Source organism: Trichechus manatus, unplaced genomic scaffold (genome assembly GCF_000243295.1).
Source record: "Trichechus manatus latirostris isolate Lorelei unplaced genomic scaffold, TriManLat1.0 scaffold00039, whole genome shotgun sequence".
NCBI classification, from domain to species: domain Eukaryota; kingdom Metazoa; phylum Chordata; class Mammalia; order Sirenia; family Trichechidae; genus Trichechus; species Trichechus manatus.
The window spans coordinates 10,770,539-10,793,868 of record NW_004443975.1 but is presented as its reverse complement, the minus strand read 5'-3'; the positions used below and the strand labels follow the sequence as shown (position 1 = coordinate 10,793,868).

The window sequence follows — 23,330 nt, the reverse complement described above, 5'->3', positions numbered from 1 at the left end:
TAGATGCCAATCGCTATGTTACCGTATATTCTGTAGACTTTTATTCCTGTAGCATGACTTGGGACTGTAACAGTAGGAGAACCTTGTGACATTCACAGCCTCAGGAAAAGGTATTAAGAACATAGCCTTGCTATACCTCAGACAACTCCTCCTTTCTTGAAAAGGTATTGGGTGTTCCCTATTCTTACCCTCCGTCTGCCTGGTGCATTATTCACTGTCCATTTGTAGAACCAAACTCTCTGTCATGATTGAAATTTACAATAAGTGACTCCAGTCCAGTACCATAAAAGAAGCTCAGGGTCAAGAAATTTGCAGGACTCACTGTTAAGAAAATTACATGAGTTCCTTAGAAACTCTTGAGTTTCATCCCTACAGCTATCAATTTCAAGGGCTTTTTTAAAAAAATAATTTACTTTGTTGTTGTTGTTGAGAATATACAGAGCAAAAACATACACGAATTCAAGTTTCTACATGACAATTCAGTGACATTGATTATATTCTTCAACTTGTGCAACCATTCCTACCCTCTTTTTAGAAGTTGTTCCTCCTCTATTACCATAAACTCACTGCCCTCTACGTTTCCTATCTAATCTTTCCATTTGCTGTTGTCCGTTTGATCCTATACAGATAGATCTTACAAGAGCATAATGCTCAAGGCAGACATTCTTTACTAATTAAGCTAAACTATTGTTTGGTTTTAAAAAGACTTCAGAGGATGCTTTTGATTTAAGGTTTAAAAATTACCTCAGAGCAGTAGTTTCAGGGATTCATCCAGCCTCTGTGGCTCCAGAAAGTCTGAAGTCCGTGAGAGTTTGAAGTTCTGTTCTGCATTTTCCCCGGTTCGAAAAAGATTCTGCTGTAGAATCTTTGATCTAAATGTTCAGTAATGGTAGCCAGGCACCGTCCAGTTCTTCTGGTCTCATGGCAAAGGTGGCAGTTGTTCATGGAGGCAATTAGCCACATATTCCATATCTTCCTCCTATTCCTAATTCTCCTTCTTCCTCCTCTGTTGCTCCGGGTGAATAGAGACCAATTGTATCTTGAATGGCTGCTAGCAAGCTTTTAAGACCCCAGGCACTACACAATGAGCTAAGAGACGGAATGGAAGCACTACCCATGTTATTAGGCCACTTAACTGGTATGTCCCATGAAACCATGACCTTAAACCTCCAAACCAAGGAACCAAATCCCATGAGGTGTTTGGTTGTGCATAAGCAGCCTCGGCAGCTGCATTTTTTTGTTTTTGTTGTAAATATATAAAAGTTTTGCCAATTCAGCTTTTTACGGGTGTACTACTGATTGACAGCAATCACATTAATTAGCTGAGCAACCGTACCACTAATCAATGCAATTTTTCTATCACTGTGAACCATTACTCAGTACTGCATAGCAATAAGCCTCCCTTTCTTCTTTCCTCCCACCCCTGGTAACCACTAACTTTGGTCTGTATACATTTGCCTGTTCTTATCTTTTTATGTAAGTGAGGTCATAACAGTATTTGTCCTTTTGTGATTGACTTATTTCACTCAACATAATGTGTTCAAGCTCCATCCATACTGTAGCATATATCGAGACTTCATTTCTCTTTCTGGCTGAGTAGTATTCCATTGTATGTATTAACCACATTTTGTCTATTCATTCATCTGTTGATGAGCATTTAGGTTGTTTCCACCTTTGGGCTATTGTGAATAGTGCTGCAATGTACAAGTATCTGTTTAAGTCTTCTGCTTTCAAGTCTTTGGGGTATATACCTAGGAGTGGAATTGCTGGGTCATATGGTGGTTCTATTTTTAGTTTTTTAGGAGCTTCCAAACTGTTTTCCACAATGGCTGTACCATTTTGCATTCCCACAAGCAATGGATAAGAATTCCATTTTCCCCACGCCCTCACCAACATTTGTTATTTTCCAGTTTTTTGTTTGTTTGTTTGTTTTTTATCTTAGCCCTCCTAGTGGGTATGAAATAGTATCTCATTGTGGCTTTGATTTGCATCTCTCTGATGGCTAGTCATGTTGAGCATTTTTTCATTGTTTGAATGACCTCTTTGGTGAAACGTCTGTTGAAGCTCTTTGCCCATTTTATGATTGGATTATTTGTCTTTGTTGTTAAGTTATCTAAGTTTTGTATGTATTTTGGTTATTAGATTCTTATTGGATATATGGTTCCCAAAGATATTCTCTTAGTCAGTAGCTTGTCTTTTCACTTTTTTGGTAAAGTTTTTTGGTGAATTAAGGTTTTTAATTTTTATAAGGTCTCATTTATTTATTTTGTCTTTTGCTGTTTGTATTTTTGTTATTATATTAGGTAATCTATTGTTAAAAGCTAGACCTGACAGCTGTTGCCCCTCACTTGCTTCTAAGTATTTTATGGTTTTAGATTTCACATTTAGGTCCTTAATGCATTTTCAATTTGTTTTTGTGCATGGTGTTAAGCATGGATCCTGTTTTATTTTTCTGCATGTAGAAATCCAATTTTCCCAACACCTTTTATTGAAGGGACCCTTCTTTTCCCATCAAATGGACTTAGCACCCTTATCAATAATCAGTTAATCATAGAAGTATAGGTCTGTTTCTGGATTCTCAATTCTGTTCCATTTGTCTATGTGTCTATTTTCATACTAGTACCAGGCTGTTTTGATTACTGTAGCTGTATAATACGTTTTAAAATCAGGAAATGTGAGTCCTCCTACTTTGTTCTTGTCTTTCAGCATTGCTTGAGCTATTCAGGGCCTCTTGTCATTTCATATAAGGTTTGCTTCATATTTCCTTGATTTTAACTGAAGATTTGGATAAATTTAGTGGGTCTTTGCCAACGTGGCAATTTTAGGGATTTTGAAAGCGTAATAGTTGGGCAACCTACTGTGTTTTTCTGCAAATAATGTGCCCACATAAATAGCATGCCCACACGTATAATGCACATAGCTCGCCTAGGAAAATAATGCATGAGGGGATTGCACAGTTGGCCAAAAAAAAAAAGTATAATGTGTGAGTTATTTGTATAAAAGTATGGTGGTCAGTGTTGACTCAACATCAGCTGGTTTAATTCAACAAATAAAAAGACAAGCAAGAGAAATTTCAGTCAAATTAATGTGTCTATAATCCAATTTGTGATACAAAAGAGGGGAAATTGAGTGTCTTATTAAAAATTTATATTTACAATTACAGGTTAGATAATTCAACGGTTATTTGTATTTTTTTTAACTAGTTATTTGTTTTACCAAAATTAACACAACCTAAAGAGGCTAATGGGCTCAGAGATTACAGTGAGTGCACCTCAGCGCGTGATACCGGCAGAAGTGGTAACACAGGCTTAAAAATTGGAAATGTGTCTAAATTTTATGCTAATTGTTTATGACAACAGCATTTGCAGAATTCTAAGAGCTTAGTTCCAAAAGATAATCTTATTCCTAAACCAGAGTACATACGAAATAAATACCTAAAACAGTGTCTTGCTCATAGTAGGCACTCAATAAGTAAATGTTAAATGAATAATTATCCTTTGTAATAACTACAATTAGATTACTTTATCCAGCATCAAATGCATTTATAACTACTATTAGACATAATTATTGTAGCTGTACAGAGATTGAGTAGAGTTTCTCCTATTTTTAAAACTTACTGTTCTCTAAAACCATATCTTCAAAATTGGATTTTGTCTGCTACTTTTTAATAGAAAAATAGATAGGTTATTATATATAATTTTATTTTTACTTTATGGTGTAGTTAATATTCCTAATTCAGAATTTAAAGAAAAGCAGTACTAATAAACAAGTTTTAAAATCTTTTGTCTTCCTTAAGATTGTAGTATTTATTGATGATCTGAATATGCCTGTATCAGAGCTATATGGAGCACAACCACCTCTGGAATTGATCAGACAATTATTAGATATGGGAGGGATTTACGACACTGAAAAAATTACATGGAAGGTACAGTATGTACAAAGATTTTGTTCACTTAAATATTACTGCTTAACAATAAATTAAATATGTTGAGTGAATTAAGTGAGAAATTTAGAAAGTCTAGCCATATGGACATGCTAAGCAAAGTTGAAATCCTAAATTAACCACGCCAATTACATCTTTGCAATTTAGCAGAGGTCCATACGTTCATAGGAATTTTTTTTAGTAGGTTAAAATCATAGTAAAAATTGTTAAGTATGCCCTAAAGTTCTAGTTTCTGAGTCAAATAATGCTCACTATTGTTAACTGCATTAATAGTTCATCAAATTTTTCAATACATCAGCAGTTAATACATATGAGAAAGATATGTGGACTCTCAATATACATCGTTAATCTCTATGTAAGACTACTTTGCATCTTTATTTTCAAGAACATAGATCAAGGATTTTCAGAAGTATTACAGAGTAAAAAAAAAATCCCAAGTAGGCATTCCTGTGCAGTTATTTTTGATACATTGAACCAAGTAAGAATGGCTTAAATTTTAAAAAAAATATATTCAGATGCACTTTTCTCTCTCAAATGCCTGTCTACAATGAATTTAATGTATGTATTTTGAAATCAAGACCCCTGTTGAAATTCAGTATTTCTTTATTCGCACCTATTTGATTTCTTCTCTGGAAATCACAAGCCCTGTGATCCAGAAGTGACTGTACTAGTTAAACTTTCTGGTCCTCAGTTTCCTCATCTGTAAAATTAGATGGTTGGATTACAGTCTCATGTCTCAGACCAACTTGGGCCCAGAATCCTGGATGGGGCACACTGGCTGGTGAGTGGCATCATCTCACACACCAGCCAGACTGAACCAACCATCAACCCAAGGCAGAGAGGAAGAATTCAGATGCCAGCCACTGGGAGAGAATCCAGGAGACTAAAATTTGAGAAGGCTGCACATGGATCTGGAATGTACAGCTCAGAGACATGCCCTGAATTGATGAGAAAGTAGCTGAAGCAGGCCTTTTATGAGATTTCTGTGGCCTCAGGTATGGGTATTAGGCAGGAACAAAGCTGTTAAAAGCATCCCATTGTGAGTAGACTAGATTATCTGTATAATTCCACCCAGCTCTATAATGCTGTGATGCTGGGATACGTCAAATGGATATTATTAGGTAAACAGTCAAACATCATCTCACCCGAAGCCAATTCTAACCATTCTGGAGACACACTAACAAGGCTCTTCTCCTAATTTCTCACTTATCACCAGAACCCTCTTTGCTAGCCTCAATAACGTATTGCTTATTTTCCAATGACTGCTTTTTAAATGGGATATTCCTGATGACATTTAGAAGGCTTCCTAGAAATAACATGTCTTGAAATTTCATTTTAGGATAGGTTACTTCTTAGAAGATAGATTTATTTATTATAGTAATTTTTGTATTGCAGTAAATGGCAATCCATTTATACATCTTTCTTAATATTTTTGCCTAAATATTTTTAAGTCTTTTGTCCCTTTGGGGCAAGGAAGGTACATATTTAACTTTCTAAAGATGCATTTAGTTACTCTTACTTTTTATTCTTCCCGCAGAATATTCAAGATCTCTCTCTGGTTGCAGCTTGTGTTCCTCCAGGTGGGGGGAGGGATATTAACCCGCGTCTCCTCAAACATTTTTCCATACTGGTGTTGCCTCATCCTCCACAAAGTGCCTTAAATACTATTTTCCAGGTAATAGATTTTTAATTCCGTAAGATAAAAAATAAATGAGAAACTTTAAAAAGTAAGAATTTAAAACCACTTAGCTAAAATGAATAAAATTTTCTTTAAAGAAAATTCTCTTACGGAGATGGATTTTACTCTCCCTGTATTTTCTGGCCTATTGTTACAATTTGTTTCTAAATTTGATAGTGTTTTGTGTGTATCAGAAACACATGTGGTGCATGCTTGATGCCTATTGGACATGCAAATTCCAGGACTTTATTCTCAGAGATTCTGTCCAATATATATGGGATAGCGCTCAGGAATCTGCTTTTTTAACAAATACACCCAGATTTTTTGTAGAATTGATTTACTATTTTTGTTTCCCTGTGGAATAAAAGAAAACACTGAGAGAAAAAATTCTAAAGTATCTTATTGGAAAAAATGTTAAGTTGAAATCTAGTATGATAAGAAAAATAAATCTAATGCAAGATTACTAAATTCCTCAAAACCAATCATGTGGGTTTTTTTTCTTTACAATATAAATTTTAAAGATTAATTTTTAAAATTTGTTTTTTTAAAATGCCTTGGTAATTCTGATGAGTTGATCAATAATCCAAACTTCAAAAGAAAAAGTAATTTATAAGAAAGTATACACATATACCAATTCAAACAGAGGTAATAGTTTCATTACCTTATACTTCTTCTAGGAACATCTACTAGGGAGCAAGGAGGAGGAGAAATTGCAGCATACCTCGTGTGCACATAGGTGGAGCACTAGACTGTCCCCAGAGAGCGTGGAGCACATGCCGCTAGACCATACACCAAACTCAGATTAATTAGAGTTTCCCCCAGTTTGCAACATCCACAGTGTCTTTGTATAGTCCATTTTCCTATTTTAAATGGATTCTAATTATTAACATTTCTAATGAAAGCAGTCCTCTGTTATAGAATACGAACCTTTGATAGGGATTAGCCAGAAAAAGTCTACACTTTATTGTATTTTTTTTGCAAACTAAATTACATAATTTTTTTTTAAAGGCTCATTTGGGAATGTATTTCTCTGTAAATAACTTCACAGCCGATGTTCAGAAAATTAAGGATCAACTGATATGTTGTTCCCTAGCTATATACTATCAAGTACATCAGAACATGTTACCGACTCCAACCAAGTGTCACTACATGTTTAATCTTCGAGATATGTTTAAGGTTTGTGTTCAAATTCATTCTCTAGTTCAGTTTTAAATTTTAAGTTGAGAGATGTACTTTTAGCCACTAAATTCAGCCTCTCTCTCTGATTTCTCTATTCACTGGTACTGTCAACATTAAATGGTTAAAAGGAAAAAAAAGTGAAATTCAAGTTAGTTAGTTCTGCTATTTATTAGCAACTTATGCCATGAGTCAGTTGAAAAGAATTGTTAAAATAATTTCATGCAGAGACTTCAGTGATGACACCACTAATGGAATATTGGTTGAGATCCTCAGCAGGGAAAGAAGTAATAAGGTTATTATATAATTTTTGGTTTTGCTTTATTTCTAAGATCTTGTTGTGACTCTCAGAAAATGAAAGCATGTATACATTTCATAAACATGCATGAATTTTTATAAGTCTTGTTTTTCATACCAGGGAATTATGTCCACAGTGCTGATTTAATCATCGGCCTTGGTCAAATAAATTTTCAGAATTGAAAACAATTCATGAATTTGATATCTTTCTCCTTCTACTGTGGGAGTTTAGCCCAAAATAGCATATATAATCTTTGAAAATGTGTTATAAATTTTTTTAATCCCAACTTAGAATCTAGAGTATATCAACATAAAGAGGCACCTTGATAGCACCACCGGCCCCCCTGCCTCCATGCCAGTACCATAGTTATGATGTGTGTCCACCCATCCTAGCAAGATTTTCCCTAGACATGCTGAGGAGTCCCTAAAACCCCCTCCCTCTATGGGTGATTCCATGCCAGCTTACCCTGACTTGTAACTTGCCCATCTCATCACAAATTTATCACTTATAAAAATTGACAATTCTTACCTTGGATAATTGCTTCTATTTTTATGAACATAATCCTGCAAAAATTGTGAGTCTACTTCACTTTAAAAATTATCCTGCTAGGAGAGATCAGTCCCTGGAGAAGGACATCATGCTTGGTAAGTTGGAGGGTCGGCAAAAAAGAGGAAGATCCTCAATGAGATGGATTGACACAATGGCTGCAACAATGGGCTCAAACATAGCAATGATTGTGAGGATGGCACAGGATTGGCCAATGTTTTGTTCTGTTGTACATAGGGTCGCTATGAGTTAGAACTGATTGGATGGCACCTAACAACAACAACAACATGTGCGTATAGTTGTATGTCATTTTTCTAAATGTGTAGATTTGTATTAATCATCACAACAATCAGGATACAAAACTATTCCATCACCACAAAAACGTCCCTCGTGTGACCCCTTTATAGTCATGCCCCTCACCCCCATCATCTCTAAGCCCTGGCAACCACTAATCTGTTCTCTATCTCTATTTTATCATTTCAAGAATGTTATATAAATGGAATCATACAGTATGTGACCTTTTGAGATTGGCTTTTATTTACTCACCATGCAGTCAATTAAGCAAATGACCTCTGCTGCAAAAGACCTCTAAATTTTTAAACGCAAAGCTATCACTTTGATGACTTATTTGTGTCTAACTCAAGCCATGGTCTTTTCAATTCCTTCGTATGCATTCAAAAGCTTGGCAATGAAAAAGGCAGACAGACAAATTGATGCATTCAAACTGTGTTGTTGGGGGAGAATATTGACTATACTGTGGACTGATAGAAAAATGAACAAATTAGTCTTAGGAGAAATACAACCAGAATGCTCCTTAGAAGCAAGAATGATGAGACTTCAACTTGCTTATTTTGGACATGTTATCAGGAAGGACCAATAACTGGAAAAAGACATCATGTTTGGTAGGGGGTCAGCAAAAATGAGGGAAACTTCTCAACAACAACAAAATAAATAAAATTTTAAAAACAAAACAAAAAATGAGGGAAACCCTCAACGAGATGGATTGACATAATAGCTGCAACAATGGACTGAAACATACCAACAATCATGAAGATGGTACAGGACCGGTCAGTGTTTCATTGTGTTATATATAAGGTTGCCATGAGTTGGAGTCAACTCAATGGCAAATAACACCAACAACAATGTGGTTGAGATCCACCCAAGCTGTTGCATGTATCAATAGTTCATTTTTTAGTATTGCCGAGTAATATTTCATGGTATAAACATACCGCAGTTTATTTAGCCATTCTCATGTTGAGTGACATTTTGGTTGCCTCTAATTTTGACTATTACAAGTAAAGTCGCTGTGAACATTCATGTACAGGATTTTGTGAAAACATGTCCCCATTTCTCTGTGATAAATGTGCAGGAGTGCAATTGTCAGGTTGTATAGGAAGTATATGTTTAGTTTTTAAAGAAACTGCTACTGTTTTCCTGAGTAACTATACCATTTACATTCCCACCACAAAGTGTGAAAGTTTCGATTCTCTGCATCCTTATCAGCATTTGATATTGTCACTATTTTTAATTTTAGCTATTCCAACAGTGTGTTATATATTTCATCGTGGTTTTAATTTAATGTCCCTGATGCCGTGATGTCAAACATCTTTTCCTGTACTTATTTGCCATCTGTGTATCTATCCTCTTTAGTGAAATATCTCTTTATGTCTTCTGCCTCTTTTGTTTTTTTTTAGATGATTTAGAATTTATTGTAACAAAATAAATTCCTTAAGGTATCTTACAGTGAAAATAATAAAAAAAAAATTACCCTGCTAATGTTAAAAAAAAAAATGTTATTTTTAAATTCTTAACAGCTTCTTCTAGGATTGCTGCAAGCTGACAAGGCTGTTATTAACTCTAAAGAAATGGCTGCTCTGCTCTTTGTTCATGAAGCCGCCCGAGTGTTTCATGATCGCTTAATTGAACCCATGGAAAAAGGACTTTTCTATCAAATTCTTTCAAAGGAGCTTGAGAACTATTTTCAGGTAAACTTATATTTCAAAAATTATCTTAAATGGAGTTTTTGGTGAAAACATTGTTTTAGAAAAGTCCTCAGACATTCCTGTAATATTCATGAAAGAATCTTATTAATAACTCCATCTTTCTTTTGAAAATGTATAAAAGCGTAGATCTGATATTATAGAAAGAATGTGTTGATGCCTTTGCTTATGCTTTTAATCTCAAAACTGCTCATTTTTCTCCAGGACTAGCTAAAATATAGACTCTCTTGAGACTTCAATAAGTCCCCTTATTCCTCTCCATCCCATTCAACTTTGGTTTCCTCAATGCCCAGCTTTCAGCCCAAGCCACAAAATAAAGTGTTTCAATAAACAGATTTATGCTAAAAGGCTTGTGACTAAATGGAGCAGTGAACTTGACTCCATTATTAGATTTCTTTGTTAACTCCTCTAGGGAGAATTAAGGACATTTCCTTTCCAAGGTGACTCTTTTCTTTTCCTCTCTTTCTTGGTGGTGCCACTTTCTCACACCTTACTCATAGCAGTCCAGGAAATACAATAAATTCAAGACTGCAACTATATTTTTACAACAGTAAAAGAGAATTTCAGAATACAAACTCTATACACAGAGATAAAGGTAGAGATACATACCGTGTGCATATAAACTCAGAATACAACATAAATTCCTATGTGTAAATTTAAGTGTGTCTATGTGTATGTATACGTACGTATGTATTTTTTTAGATAAATCACAAATTCAGAAAGCTTTTAAAAATTCTTTCTAGACACTCCTCTAAATGCTTTCTTTTAATCCAGATTTTCTGCTCTTCAGGCTTCATAATACAATTATTCATGTTAACCCACATCACTTCATACCCTCCAATCTTTTTTAAACATCTGGTAGAATAATCGTTCCATTAAGTAACCCAGTGGTGACCCCTTTCCCGTCTCCACAGCCACTGCCACATCACTCACTTGTTTGGAACTTCTCAGGGCTCTCCCCAGTGTGAAGCTCTTTTTCCTTTCCTTCCTTGAGGCTCCTCTTTGGTGATGCCTCTGGATTGTCCCCAGCTTCCGTCACTCAGACATAAGAGTCTCCAGCCCTCTTCTATTCTCACTTTTCTTCTCTAACAGCCTGAGAAACAGTTGAATATAGAGGTTACAAACATAGGTTCTGCCTAAGTTCCATTTATGATTTGTGTAATCTTGGTCAAGCGGACCTCTCTATGCCTTAGTTTCCTCATCTCTAAAATAAGGATAGTAATTGTACCTCCCACATGAGACTGTGATGAGAATTAATGGTATTAATTTATGTAAAATGTTTAGAATAGTCCCTGACATATAGTAAACACTCAATGAAAGTAAGCTATCATAATAATAAAAAGAACTAGACCGTATACCTACAATTCAAATACAGGCAAGGTGGTTTGGTGGAAAGAGCCAGAGCTTTTAGAGTTAATTTGGGTTGACTTCTAAATCTGTCTCCTGTTACTCTGTGCACTTCATATCAAATATGCAGAACCATTCTCAGTCTCTGTTCACTGCACCCTGTCTACCTCTCCACATGCCCTGACCTTATATTCCCTACCTCAGTCACTGGCATTACCATCCAAACCTCTTTGAGCATCAACTTTTTTTCAAAACAGCATCAACTTTGTCTCCTCTCTTTCCCTCATGCCTGTATCAAATTAGTAACCTCACCCTGTGATTCTATTGCTTTGATGTCTGTTGCATTTATTGCCTTCTTTCTGTCCATTGACACTTGCCCCAGTCCGGCTTTTATGATTTCTATCTAAATTCCTTCAACCACATTCTGTCAGATCTCCCTGCCACCAGTATGACCCTCTTCCTAGTTAATCCATAATGCTCCCATAGTGAGCTTTCTAAAATCTTGATCTGATCATGCTGCACCCAGCTTGCTCTTAAGATAAAGTCTAAATTCCTTGGCTTGGTAAATAAGGACCTTCGTAATCAGGCCCCTGCCCACCCCTGCAGCCCCATCTTCAGTCCCTACTCATATTACTCAGCATGGTCTCTGTTGCTTCCACCTTTACTCCTGCAAGTCCCTTCCCCTGACTCACCCCTAGCCATCCTTCGAGGTTCAGTTCAAGCTTCCTCTTGGTGGCCTTCTCTGGCCACCACCCCCTTTCCAGGTTGAGTGCCCTTTTTTTGTATTCTCATAAGACCATGGGTTTTCCCTTACTGTAATTGCCTCTTTCTCTCCAACCTATGAGTGTCAGAGAACAAAGTCACTGATTTTTATTTCTATCTAAATCCCCAGGATTTAGCATCCTGCCTTACTCCAAATTAGTGGTTAATAAATATATCTGAAATGAATGAGTAAATAAAGGATTGAATGAAGGAATGGAAAAACTTTGCTAAAATAACCATTTAAAGAGAGCTCATTACTATCCCAGGAAAAGTTCCTAAACACTCTATGAATGCCAACTACAACTCAGTTTTGAGACTTTGCCAGACCAAGGAATAGATGTAGAGGCAGTAGAAAATGAGCAAGCAGTGACTATGGAGAAAGCGAGGACCTTAGATCTTCCACTAGCAGGGTTCAGCCCTATGGACAGCAGGAGCAGCTACAATAACCCAAATTAAAGACCACATTATCCAAACCTTCCTCAAGGACATAGGATATAAATTATTCCTTTAAGTATTTTTTATACAGTATCATTTAGTTGATAGGTTGGTTTTCTTTTTTAATAAAATACAATAATGCTAGTAATAGCTAACAATTACTGTGTGCCAGGAACTGTTTTAAGAGCTTTACATATCATAACTCATTTTAATCTTCATAACAACCCTATGGTACAGGCCCTGTTATTATCCTCATTTTACAGATGAAGAAAGTGAGGCAGGATGAGGATAAGTAACTCGCCCAAGGTCACACAGCTAGTTATGTGGTGGAGCCATTATTCAAAGCGAGGATATCTGGCTCCGGATATTCTCTTAACCATAATGCCATACTGCCTCTCGACCTTCATTTAACCATTTACTAAACAAACATCTTCTGAGTGCCCATCAGGAACTTCCAGTGCTAAGCACTGAGTGAGAGCAATGCTGAGGATTACGTGGAACTAGCGTGGGCCCTGCCTTCAAGCACCTCACAGCCTAAGGGCACAATGTATTTCTCTAAGCACTCGGGCAGACCTGTGCACAACCTACAGTGGTGAAACAAGTTTCGGGGAGAGGGAAATGGTCAGACTTCAAAGAGGAGGTAACCCTTGACCTTAATATAGAGGATAGGCAAGAGTTTGCAAAGTGGAGCAGGAAAGCAAGTGTGGAAGTTGCAAGTCTATGGTGGGAATTAACAATGACTAAGAAGCCTGGTGATGCAACGGTTAAGTGCTTGGCAGCTAACCAAAAGGTCAACAGTTCGAACCCACCAGCAGATCCATGGGAGAAAGATGTGGCAATCTACTTCTGTAAAGATTACAGCCTTGGAAATCTTATGGGGTGGTTCTACTCTGTCCTATAGGGTTGCTATGAGTTGGAATTGACTCAATGGTGGTGGATTTAGTTTTTTTAAGGAGCTTGGGTGGCGCAAGTGGTTTACAATCTGCTGTTAACACATAGGTTGGCGGTTGGAACCCACCCAGCCACTCTGCTGAAGAAAGGCCTGGCAAACTGCTTCTGTAAAGATTACAGCCAAGAAAACCCTATGGAACAGTTCTACTCTGTAACACATGGGGTTGTTATGAGTCAGGGGATGGAGTCAGCAGCAACTAACAACACAACAAGGAAAGATTCCTTTTCTCAGATAGTCAGTGGGACCTAAAGATGTTATTCCCACAACAGGAGTTCTTAACCTGGGGTCCAAACACCCAAAGAATCCATGTATAAAACTGTATTTCAGTATATTTGGGTTTCCTCTGTAACTCTTGTATTTTACTGTACACATTTTAAAACAAATTATTCTGAGAAGTGGTCCACAGGCTTCACTGACAAAAAGGGGTCTGTGACACAAAAAAGTTAAGAACTCCTGAATCCTAGATCTACTGTGCCAAGAGCTTCTCTTACACAGATATTATTTTAGTCTTGATAACAGGTAGAATTGTGCTATTAACAGATATTATTAAATTATTATCTTACAACAGATTCCATGGACCAAAGAAAAACTGATGAATGACTCAACTGTATTTGTGGATTTCTTGGATATCAACAAGCCTCATAGGAAAAAGATCTATCGGAACACCAATAACTATAATAAACTTGCCAATATACTTAGTGAATTCCAAATGAAGTTGGGCTCAACGTCTTTGGAGGTAAGGACACCCACTATATAAAAATCCCATTGCCGTCCATTCAGTTCTGACTCATAGCGACCCTGTAGGCCAGAAAAGAACTACCCCATAGGGTTTCCAAGGAGCGGCTGGTGGATTCAAACTGCCGACCTTTTGGTTAGCAGCTGAGTTCCTTAACTGCTACGCCACCAGGGCCCCCTATATATATATACATATGTATATATATGTGTGTGTGTGTATAGAGAGAGAGAGCCAAAACCAAACCCACTGATCATATATGTGTGTGTGTTTCAAATAGAGTATTTTGAAGCATATGTGTGTGTGTCTGAGTACATGTGTATATATAGAGAGAGAGACAAAGACAAGGTGCACAACAGAGGCTGTAAAGAGTTGAATGAATAAAGTTAATGGAGTTAAGAAATTCAAAGCAGTGTGTGCCAACAGAGCCCAGAGTAGCTATTGTGGGCAGAAATGAGGGAATTAGTCCCTTATGGCTCCACTGTGCTTGAACAGAGACACCAATAAAACCATGGTTACCATAAAGCAATTTGCGAAGTCTTTTTCTCCCACCACTCATCTTACCTGACCAAGACAGCGCAATAGAAGAGCATCATGGATGCTGTTTTTCTCCTATTCATTCTCTTCTCTCAACCCTATGACCCTCCCTAATATTGCTTACCAGAATATTGGCACAGGACAATCCTCATTGTGCAAATTTCCTTCCTCTAAATATGAATGTAAACCAGCTTACTGGATATAGATTACTGGGTTACTAAAATAGCTGTTCTCACTCCTGTATCCTTGTATGCAAAACCACAATCCTCTTCTGATTTTTCTGTGTCTGTACTCAGTTTATTTGTCCCATTTCCTCTGCTAGATTTCTCATTCCCTGGTGTTCTTCAAAGAAGCGATAGAACATATCACAAGAGCTACAAGGGTCATTCGACAACTAGGGAGTCACATGCTACTGGTAGGAATTTAAACTTTTCAGCTGTTTTTAAGATTCAAAAGTAAAATTTAAGAAAATTCAGTAAAATATACTTCATTACAGAAATTTTATTTATCTAGACTTTACATTTATGGAAAACCATAATCACTGAGTCACAGAAAATGATTTTTATCCTCTCTACAGTTTGCATAAAAAATTTGTCAGCACATAAAAATATTATTTGTTTTTGGATGGTGTTTGATGTGATTAAAATTAATGGATCTGGCATCATCTCTAGTGTATCCTCAGCATTAATATAGTATCTTTGAAAGTGAGCACTAAGTTTTACTTTTCTTAGGAAAAAAACAGCAAAGGAATTAAAACTAGAAAATATTAGTTTAATGCAAAAGAATATAGTAAAGGAGAAACAAAAGGGGAAAAAGATATGAGACATATAGAAAATAGATAACAAAATGACAGATATAAATTAAATCATACCAATATAACATTAAATGTAAGTATATTAAATATTCCAATAAAAAGGCAGAGACTGTCAGACTGGATTTAAAAAAAAAGAACAAAATCCAACTATATGTTGTCAACAAGAGTCACACTTTAGACTCATAGACACAAAGAGGCTGAAAATGAAAAGGTAAAATATGATAAACCATGCAAACAATTACCTAACAACAAAGCCCTAAAATATGTGAAGGCAAAACTGACAGAATTAAAGGAATAAATAAATAATTGAACAATAATTGTTGGAGACTTCAGTACCTCCACTCTCAATAATTGATAGAGAGCTAAATATAAAATCAGCAAGGATATAAAGACTTGAACAATATCATAAAACAGCTTGACTTAATTGACGTCTATAGAACACTCTCCTCAAAACTTCAGAATGCACATTTTTTTGAAGCGTATTTGGAACAGTCCCCAGAATAGACCATATACTAGATCATAAAAACTATTTAAAGAATTGAAATCAAACAAAGTGTGTTCTCTGACTGCAATGGAATTCAACTAGAAATCAATAACAGAAGGAAATTAGAGAAATTCACAAATAGGTGGAAATTTCACCCAATGGGTTAAAGAAGAAATTGCAAGAGACATTATAAAATACTATGTGATGAATGAACACAAAAGCAACACACCTAAAGCAGTGCTTAGAGGAAAATTTGCAGCTGTAAATATCTATACTTAAGAAGAAGAAAAATTTCTAGTCAATAACCTAAACTTCCACCTTAAAACCCAAAAAACCAAAAAACAAAACAAAACAAAACAAAACAAAACACCAAAAAACTGGTTGCCGTTGAGTAGATGTCTACTCATAGCAACCCTATAGGACAGGGTAGAACTGCCCCATAGGGTTTCCAAGGAGCTGCTGGTGGATTCAAACTGTTGACCTTTTGGTCAGCAGCCAAGTTCTTAACCACTGAGCCACCAGGGCTCTACCTTCCACCTTGTTGTTGTCATTGTTAGGTGCTGTCGAGTCAGTTCCAACTCTTAGCGACCCTATGTACAACAGAACAAAACACTGCCTGGGCCTGCGCCATCCTCACAATCGTTGCTATGCTTGAGTCCTTTGCTGCAGCCATTGTGTCCATCCATCTTGTTGAGGGTCTTCCTCATTTTCCATGACCCTCTACTTTACCAGGCATGATGTCCTTCTGGGACTGATCCCTCTTGATAACATGTCCAAGGTATGTGAGACGTAATTTCGCCATCCTTGCTTCTAAGAAGCATTCTGATTGTACTTCTTCCAAGATAGATTTGTTCATTCTTTTGGCAGTCCATGGTATATTCAATATTCTTTGCCAACACCACAGTTCAAAGACTTCAGTTCTTCAGTCTCCCTTATTAGTCATCCAGCTTTTGCATGCATATAAGGCAATTGACCCATGGCTTGGGTCAGGCACACCTTAGTCGTCAAGGTGACATCTTTGCTTTTCAACACTTTAAAGAGGTCTGTTTGCAACAGATTTGCCCAGTCCAATGCGTCCTTTGATTTCTTGACTGCTGCTTCCAAGGGTGTTGATTATGGATCCAAGTAAAATGAAATCCTTGACAACTTCAATCTTCTCTCCATTTATCATGATGTTACTTATTGGTCCAGTTGTGAGGATTTTTGTTTGCTTTATGTTGAGACGTAATCCATACTGAAGGCTGTGGTCTTTGATCTTCATCAGTAAGTGCTTCAAGTCCTCTTCACTTTCAGCAAGCAAGGTTGCACCATCTGCATAACGCAGGTTGTTAATGAGTCTTCATCCAATCTTGATGCCCCATTCTTCTTCATATAGTTCATCTTCTCGGATTATTTGCTAACCATACAGATTGAATAGGTGTGGTGAAAGGATACAATCCTGACCCACACCTTTCCTGACTTTAAACCACACAGTATCCCATTGTTCTGTTTGAAGAAGTGCCTCTTGATCCATGTACAGGTTCCTCATGAGCACAGTTAAGTGTTCTGGAATTCCCATGCTTCGAAACATTATCCATAATTTGTTATGATCCACACAGTTGAATGCCTTTGCATAGTCAATAAAACACAGGTAAACATCTTTCTGGTATTCTCTGCTTTCAGCCAGAACCCATCTGACATCAGCAATGATATCCCTGGTTCCACATCCTCTTCAAAATCCAGCTTGAATTTCTGGCAGTTCCCTGTTGATATACTGCTGCAGTCACTTTTGAATGATCTTCAGCAAAATTTTACTTGAGTGTGAACAATTAATGATATTGTTCAATACTTTCCACATTCGGTTGGATCACCTTTCTTTGGAATAGGCAGAAATATGAATCTCTTCCAGTCAGTTAGTCAGGTAGCTGTCTTCTAAATTTCTTGGCATAGACAAGTGAGCACTTTCAGCACTGCATCCGTTTGTTGAAACATCTCAATTGGTATTTCATCAATTCCTGGAGCCTTGTTTTTCGCCAGTGCCTTCAATGCAGCTTGGACTTCTTCCTTCGGTACTATGGGTTCCTGATCATGTGCTACATCCCAAAATGACTGAACGTTGACCAGTTCCTTTTGGTACAGTGACTCTGTGTATTCCTTCCATCTTCTTTTGATGCTTCCTGCATTGTTTAATATTTTTCCAGTAGAATCCTTCACTATTTCAACTCAAGCCTTGAATTTTTTCTTCAATTCTTTCCTTGCACCTTAGCAAACTACAAAAAGGAAATTAAACTAAACCCAGAAAAGTGAAATAAAGGAAATAGTAAAGATTAGCAAAGAGAATAGAAAATAGAAAAGCAATATAGAACATCCCAAAAATTGGTTCTTTGTAACGATCAACAAAGTGACAATCTTTATCTAGACTAAAAAAAAAAAAAGGAGAGAAGACTGAAATTATTAACATCGGGAATAAAGAAAGGACGTCACTACCAACATAAGAGAAGTAAAAAGGATTATAAGGGAATACTATGAGCAATGGCACGCCAACAAATCTGACATCTTAGATGAAATGGACACTTTCTTAGAAAGACACAAGTTACTGAAACTGAAGAACTAGAAAATATGAATACACCTATAACAAAAGAGATTGAATTAATAACTTCAAAACTTCCCATAAAGAAATGCCCAGTCCCAAATGGTTTTACTGGAAAATTCTACTGAACATTAAGAAAAAATTAATACCCATTCTTCACAAAGTCTTCAAGAAAGTAAAAAAGGAGAGAATACCTTCCAATTCATTCTGTGAGGCCAGTATTTATTACCTTGATAGCCAAACCAAAGACATCACAAGAAAAGAAAGCAAAAGACCAATATTCCTAATGAATAGGGATGCAAAAAGCCTGAAAAACGTATTAGCAAACAGAATCCAGCAACATGTAAGAAGTATTACACACAATGGAATGTATATTTGGTTCAACATTCAAAATCAGTTAATTATATTAATAGAATTAAGGAGAAAAGCTACATGATCATCTCAATAGTTGTATAAAATTTATTTGACAAAATCCAGCACCATTCATGATAAAAATTCTCAGCAAAAAGGAACCGAAGGGAACTTCATCAGCCTAATAAAAGGTATTTATGAAAAACCTGCAGCTAGCATGATTCTTACTGGTGAAAGACTTAATGTTTTCTTTCCTGATATTGGGAGGGGAAAGCAAGGATCTCTCACAACTTCTGTTCAACACTGTACTGGAAGTTCTCAACAGCACCTAACAACAACAGTCTCAATAGATGCAGAAAAAGAACAGTTGACAAATTTCAACACCTTTTCATGATAAAACCACTAAGCAAACTAGGAATAGAAGAGAAATTCCTCAATGTGATAAAGGGCGTTTATGAAAAATCCACAACCCACATCATACTCAATGTAGAAAGACTGAAAAATTTTCCCCTAAAATCAGGAACAAGGCAAGATGTCTGCTTTCACCACTGCTTGTATATACCTTAAGTCCAGTTATAGCTCTAGAAGCAAAGACAGGTAGTGGGATTGGGTCCTGTGGGGAATCATCAGCATCTTTCAAGGCATCTGCCTCAGAAGAGGCTATTACAGGTTCCTTAGGCAAAGCTGGATTAATTTCCTCAGATGAGGGTGAAAGGGATGCTTCTATTAGCAAAGAAGACTCAGCAGAATTTAGGGTCTCAGTGTCTCTAGCTTCATTAGTACCTGCCCATATTTCCCCATTCCAATTATCAGGATCCCATTTCTTCCCAATCAATTCCCTCAGTTTAACATCAGACAGCTTGCAAGGTTGGTGCAGTGCAATGGACTGCTTTTATATGGCTTTCTCACCGTGGTCTTGTAACTTCCACCAAATGATTGGTAAGGACTATGCAATAAGATGATGTGGCCCACCAAGGGGATTGGACAACTTGCTAATAACGCAGATAAGGTGCCTGGCACACTTGTAGATGTGGGACCGTGCAAATAAGGTGCTTGTGGAATCCTAATAAGGGGGACTGGTCAGCTTTGCCATCCCACTAGGCTTAAAATGAGCCATCCCAGAGGTGGAAAGGGAGACCTCACTACCACCAAGAAAGAAGAGCTAGGAGTGGAGAGCATCCTTTAGATCCCTGCACTGAGAACCTCCTAGAACCAGGAGACAAAGAGAACTGTAACACTGGAGATGTTGAGAGATAGCGAGAAGCAGTGGCAGAGAACGGCAGCAGCAGAGGCAGCAGAACCAGGAGACCAGCAGGAGACAATGTGGTGGGTTTCCTGGCCCATGGAGCAAGAAAGCTGTGTGCCTTCGGGCAGGAGGCTTACTGGCAGAATGGTGCGCCTCTGGGCTCTTATCAGTGGAGCTAAAGAGGTTTGTAACACTTGCCCAAGCAGGACAGAGGCAGCGCCAGCCCAAGAGGCCAGAAGGGCCGAGGGGCTGGAGGCCAAGGGCCAGGAAGAGGCTTGCCTGTGGGCACGGCTGAGAAGAGGCTGTTCTAATAGAAGAACTGTATCCTGAATTGTAACCTGTTACTTCCTTAATACCCCATAACTATAAGTATGGTATGTAAGTTCTGTGTGGCCATTGCAACAAATTATCGAACCCAGTAGAGAAGTAGAGAGTGCCATGGGAAGGACAGCTGGTGTCAGATTGGTAAAAAGGCTGGAGAGTAGAGGTATGTCTGACTGCCACCTCATAGCCATCAGCCTTGGGCTGATGCTCATGATGATTCTCTCTCCCCCTTGTGAAGTTAGAGGAGGTCAGATGCCCTCGCCATGCCATTTTTCAGTTGGGAATTCAATTGGCGGTGTAATTCAGCCTCTCATAGGATGAGACTCTGGGTTTGATTTTCAGAAATCTCAGCTCTGTAGCTACATGAGATAAGGTTTTCTTTCAGGGACCATATAGCAACTTTCAGGGTATTTATGTGGTGCTTAAGCTGGGAATTTGAAGCCCTGAGCTGATTCTTTCTTTTCCCACTTTATCCAGTGGAAATAAGATCAATCAGCCAATTTCATTTTACTTATCAGTTTGACAAAAATGTTCTAAGGTTTCAAATTCATGACTGCTCAGAACCTTGTCTCTCATAAGTATTTGATTTGTTGTTGTTGTTGTTGTTGTGTGCTTTAGAGTTGATTCCAACTCATAGCAATTCCATATGACAGAGTAGAACTGCCCCGTAGGGTTTCCTAGGCTGTCATTTTTACAGGAGCAGATCACCAGGTCTTTTCTCCTGTAGAGCCACTGGGTGAGTTTGAACTGCTGACCTTTCAGTAAGCAGCCAAGTGCTTAACTGTTGCAGTACCAGGGCTCCTTCATGAACTGTTAGTGCTCTCTTTAGTCCTAGAAATAAAATCATTAGTGTCTTTAAATCTAACCATATTTGAGAACCAATTCCAGAAACTCCAAAACCAATTCAGAAAGCTCATCCTTAAGATTCTGTTCTCTAGAACCACTCTCAGTACCAAAATGCCTTAGTCTGAGTTCTCTAGAGAAACAAAACCAATAAGATGATGGGTGGATAGATAGATAGATAGATAGACAGACAGACAGATAAATTTTTAGGAATTGGCTCATGCTGTTGTGGGGGACTAGCAAGTCCAAAAATCTGTAGGTCAAACAATAGGCTAGAAATTCCTAAAGTCTTGTTTCCCAAAATCCATAGGTCAGGTGACAGGCTGGAGATTCCTGTAGTTTTGTGTCCCAAAATCCCTATGTCAGGCAATAGGAAGAGTGAAGAGTGTTGGGAGAATTCTGTAAAGATAATGTGTTTATAGTCCGGAGGCAGAATACACCCTAGGGAAAACTCCTTTTTTATTCTTAAGGGTCACACACACTATGGCAGGTAATCTGTTTTTCTTAAGGCTATCTGATCTAATCATATGTAAGTATTTCACGACAGCATCTAGACTAGCGTTTGACCAAACAACTGGCACCATAGCCTAGCCAAGTTGACACATAAAATTAACCATCGTAAGGTATATGGGAATTCTGTACTGTACTTTCTGCACAATTTTTCTGTAAACCTAAAACTGCTATTAAAAATAGCTTATTTTTTAAAATGGGCAAAATATTTGAATAGATGTTTCATCAAAGAAGATACATGAATGGCTAATAAGCCCATGAAAAGATGCTCAACAGAATTAGTCGTTAGAGAAATGTAAATTGAAACCACAATAAGATACCCCTTCACACCCACTTGAATGGCTAGAATTTAAAAAAAGAAACAAAAAAAAATGGTCAATAGAAATTGTCGATAAAAATGTGATAAACTGGAACTCTTATATATTGCTGGTGGGAATGTAGAATGGTAAAACTGCTTTGGAAAACAATTCGGCCGGTTCATAGAGATTTTAACATAGATTTACCATAGAAATGAATGATTCCATTCCTATGTTAGCAAGAGAAAAACAAATACGCACTCAAAGATATAAATGTTTATATCAGCATTATTTGTAATAGCCAAAAAGTGGAAAAAATCCAAATGCCCGTTAGTGGGTGAATGAATAAACAAAACGTCCATACAACAGAATAATATTCAATTATAAAAACGAGCAAACTAATGATACACACTGCAAAATGGAAAAACCTCAGTAACATTATGCTAAGTCAGACACAAAAGACTTCATATCTTATGATTCCATTTATAAGAAATGTCCAAAGAAAGGCAAATTTATAGAGACAGAAAGCATATTAATGGTTCCTTGGGGCGGAGGGTAGGGTTGAGAATTGACTTCAAATGGGCATGCGGGATCTTTTTTGGGAATTACAGAAATGTTATAATAATGGATTGTGGTGATGGTTGCAAAACTCTGTAAATTTATTGAAAATCATTGAATTGTATGCTTAAAACAGATACACCCCATAAATTACACCTCAATAAAGTGGTGTACAAGGCAGTAGTCTGCCATCATTGGCAAGGAGCATGTATTCACTGCTTGATGCTCAAAATACAGAGAAGAGCTAATTTCTTCTCATTGAAGAATCAGGTATCAACAGTGACATGATGAGAATTTATAGATCTGTGATATTTTTCTAGATTATGTTATCTTTCCTGTGAAGTTATCTCCTCTGAAAAGAAAAATGTGAAAACATTGAATGTGCCTTATAAAATTGATAAAATACTTAAATTGTGTCTAATATACCTCCCAACATGGTTAAAAAATAGTCCTGAGGTATTTTTACTATCTAAATTTCTAACACAAATAAATAGAAAATTGTACATTGAAAGATTCCCAGAATATATCTGGAATCATATGTTGATTTTTCCCCCCAAAGATTGGAATAGATGGATGTGGAAAAGAAACTTGTACAACTTTGGCCTGTTATTTGACAGAATACAAACTATACCAAGTGCCTGTATCTCACAATTATGCCTACCTAGAATTCAAAGAAGACTTTAAAAAAGTGTTCATTCAAACAGGATTAGAAGGAAACCCCACTGTTTTGATGGTTGCTCATTTAAATCTAGATCAAGTAAGCACCTTTTGTCTTTATTATTTGCTCAAGTTTGATATCTTAGTAGCCCAAAATAAAATTAAGGTTTGAAAAGGAAATTAGTAAGACAGTATTTCTCTATAGTCCTATTAACCTGGTATATCAATTCTTTTCATTATTCTCTGTCCTCCCAGTCCTGGTCCCGAGTTT

General features: G+C 37.1%; 1 protein-coding gene across 1 annotated transcript in view; it reads left to right on the top strand.

The window, feature by feature from the left end:
- Positions 1 to 23,330, top strand: part of DNAH14 (dynein axonemal heavy chain 14) — a gene marked incomplete at its 5' end in the record, with an annotated part of 387,403 nt that overhangs the window by 239,159 nt on the left and 124,914 nt on the right. The window contains 5 exon segments of the mRNA XM_023730866.1: positions 3,797 to 3,925; positions 5,481 to 5,618; positions 6,630 to 6,797; positions 9,456 to 9,626; positions 22,962 to 23,159. Of these exon segments, the coding sequence (XP_023586634.1) occupies positions 3,797 to 3,925; positions 5,481 to 5,618; positions 6,630 to 6,797; positions 9,456 to 9,626; positions 22,962 to 23,159 (804 nt within the window).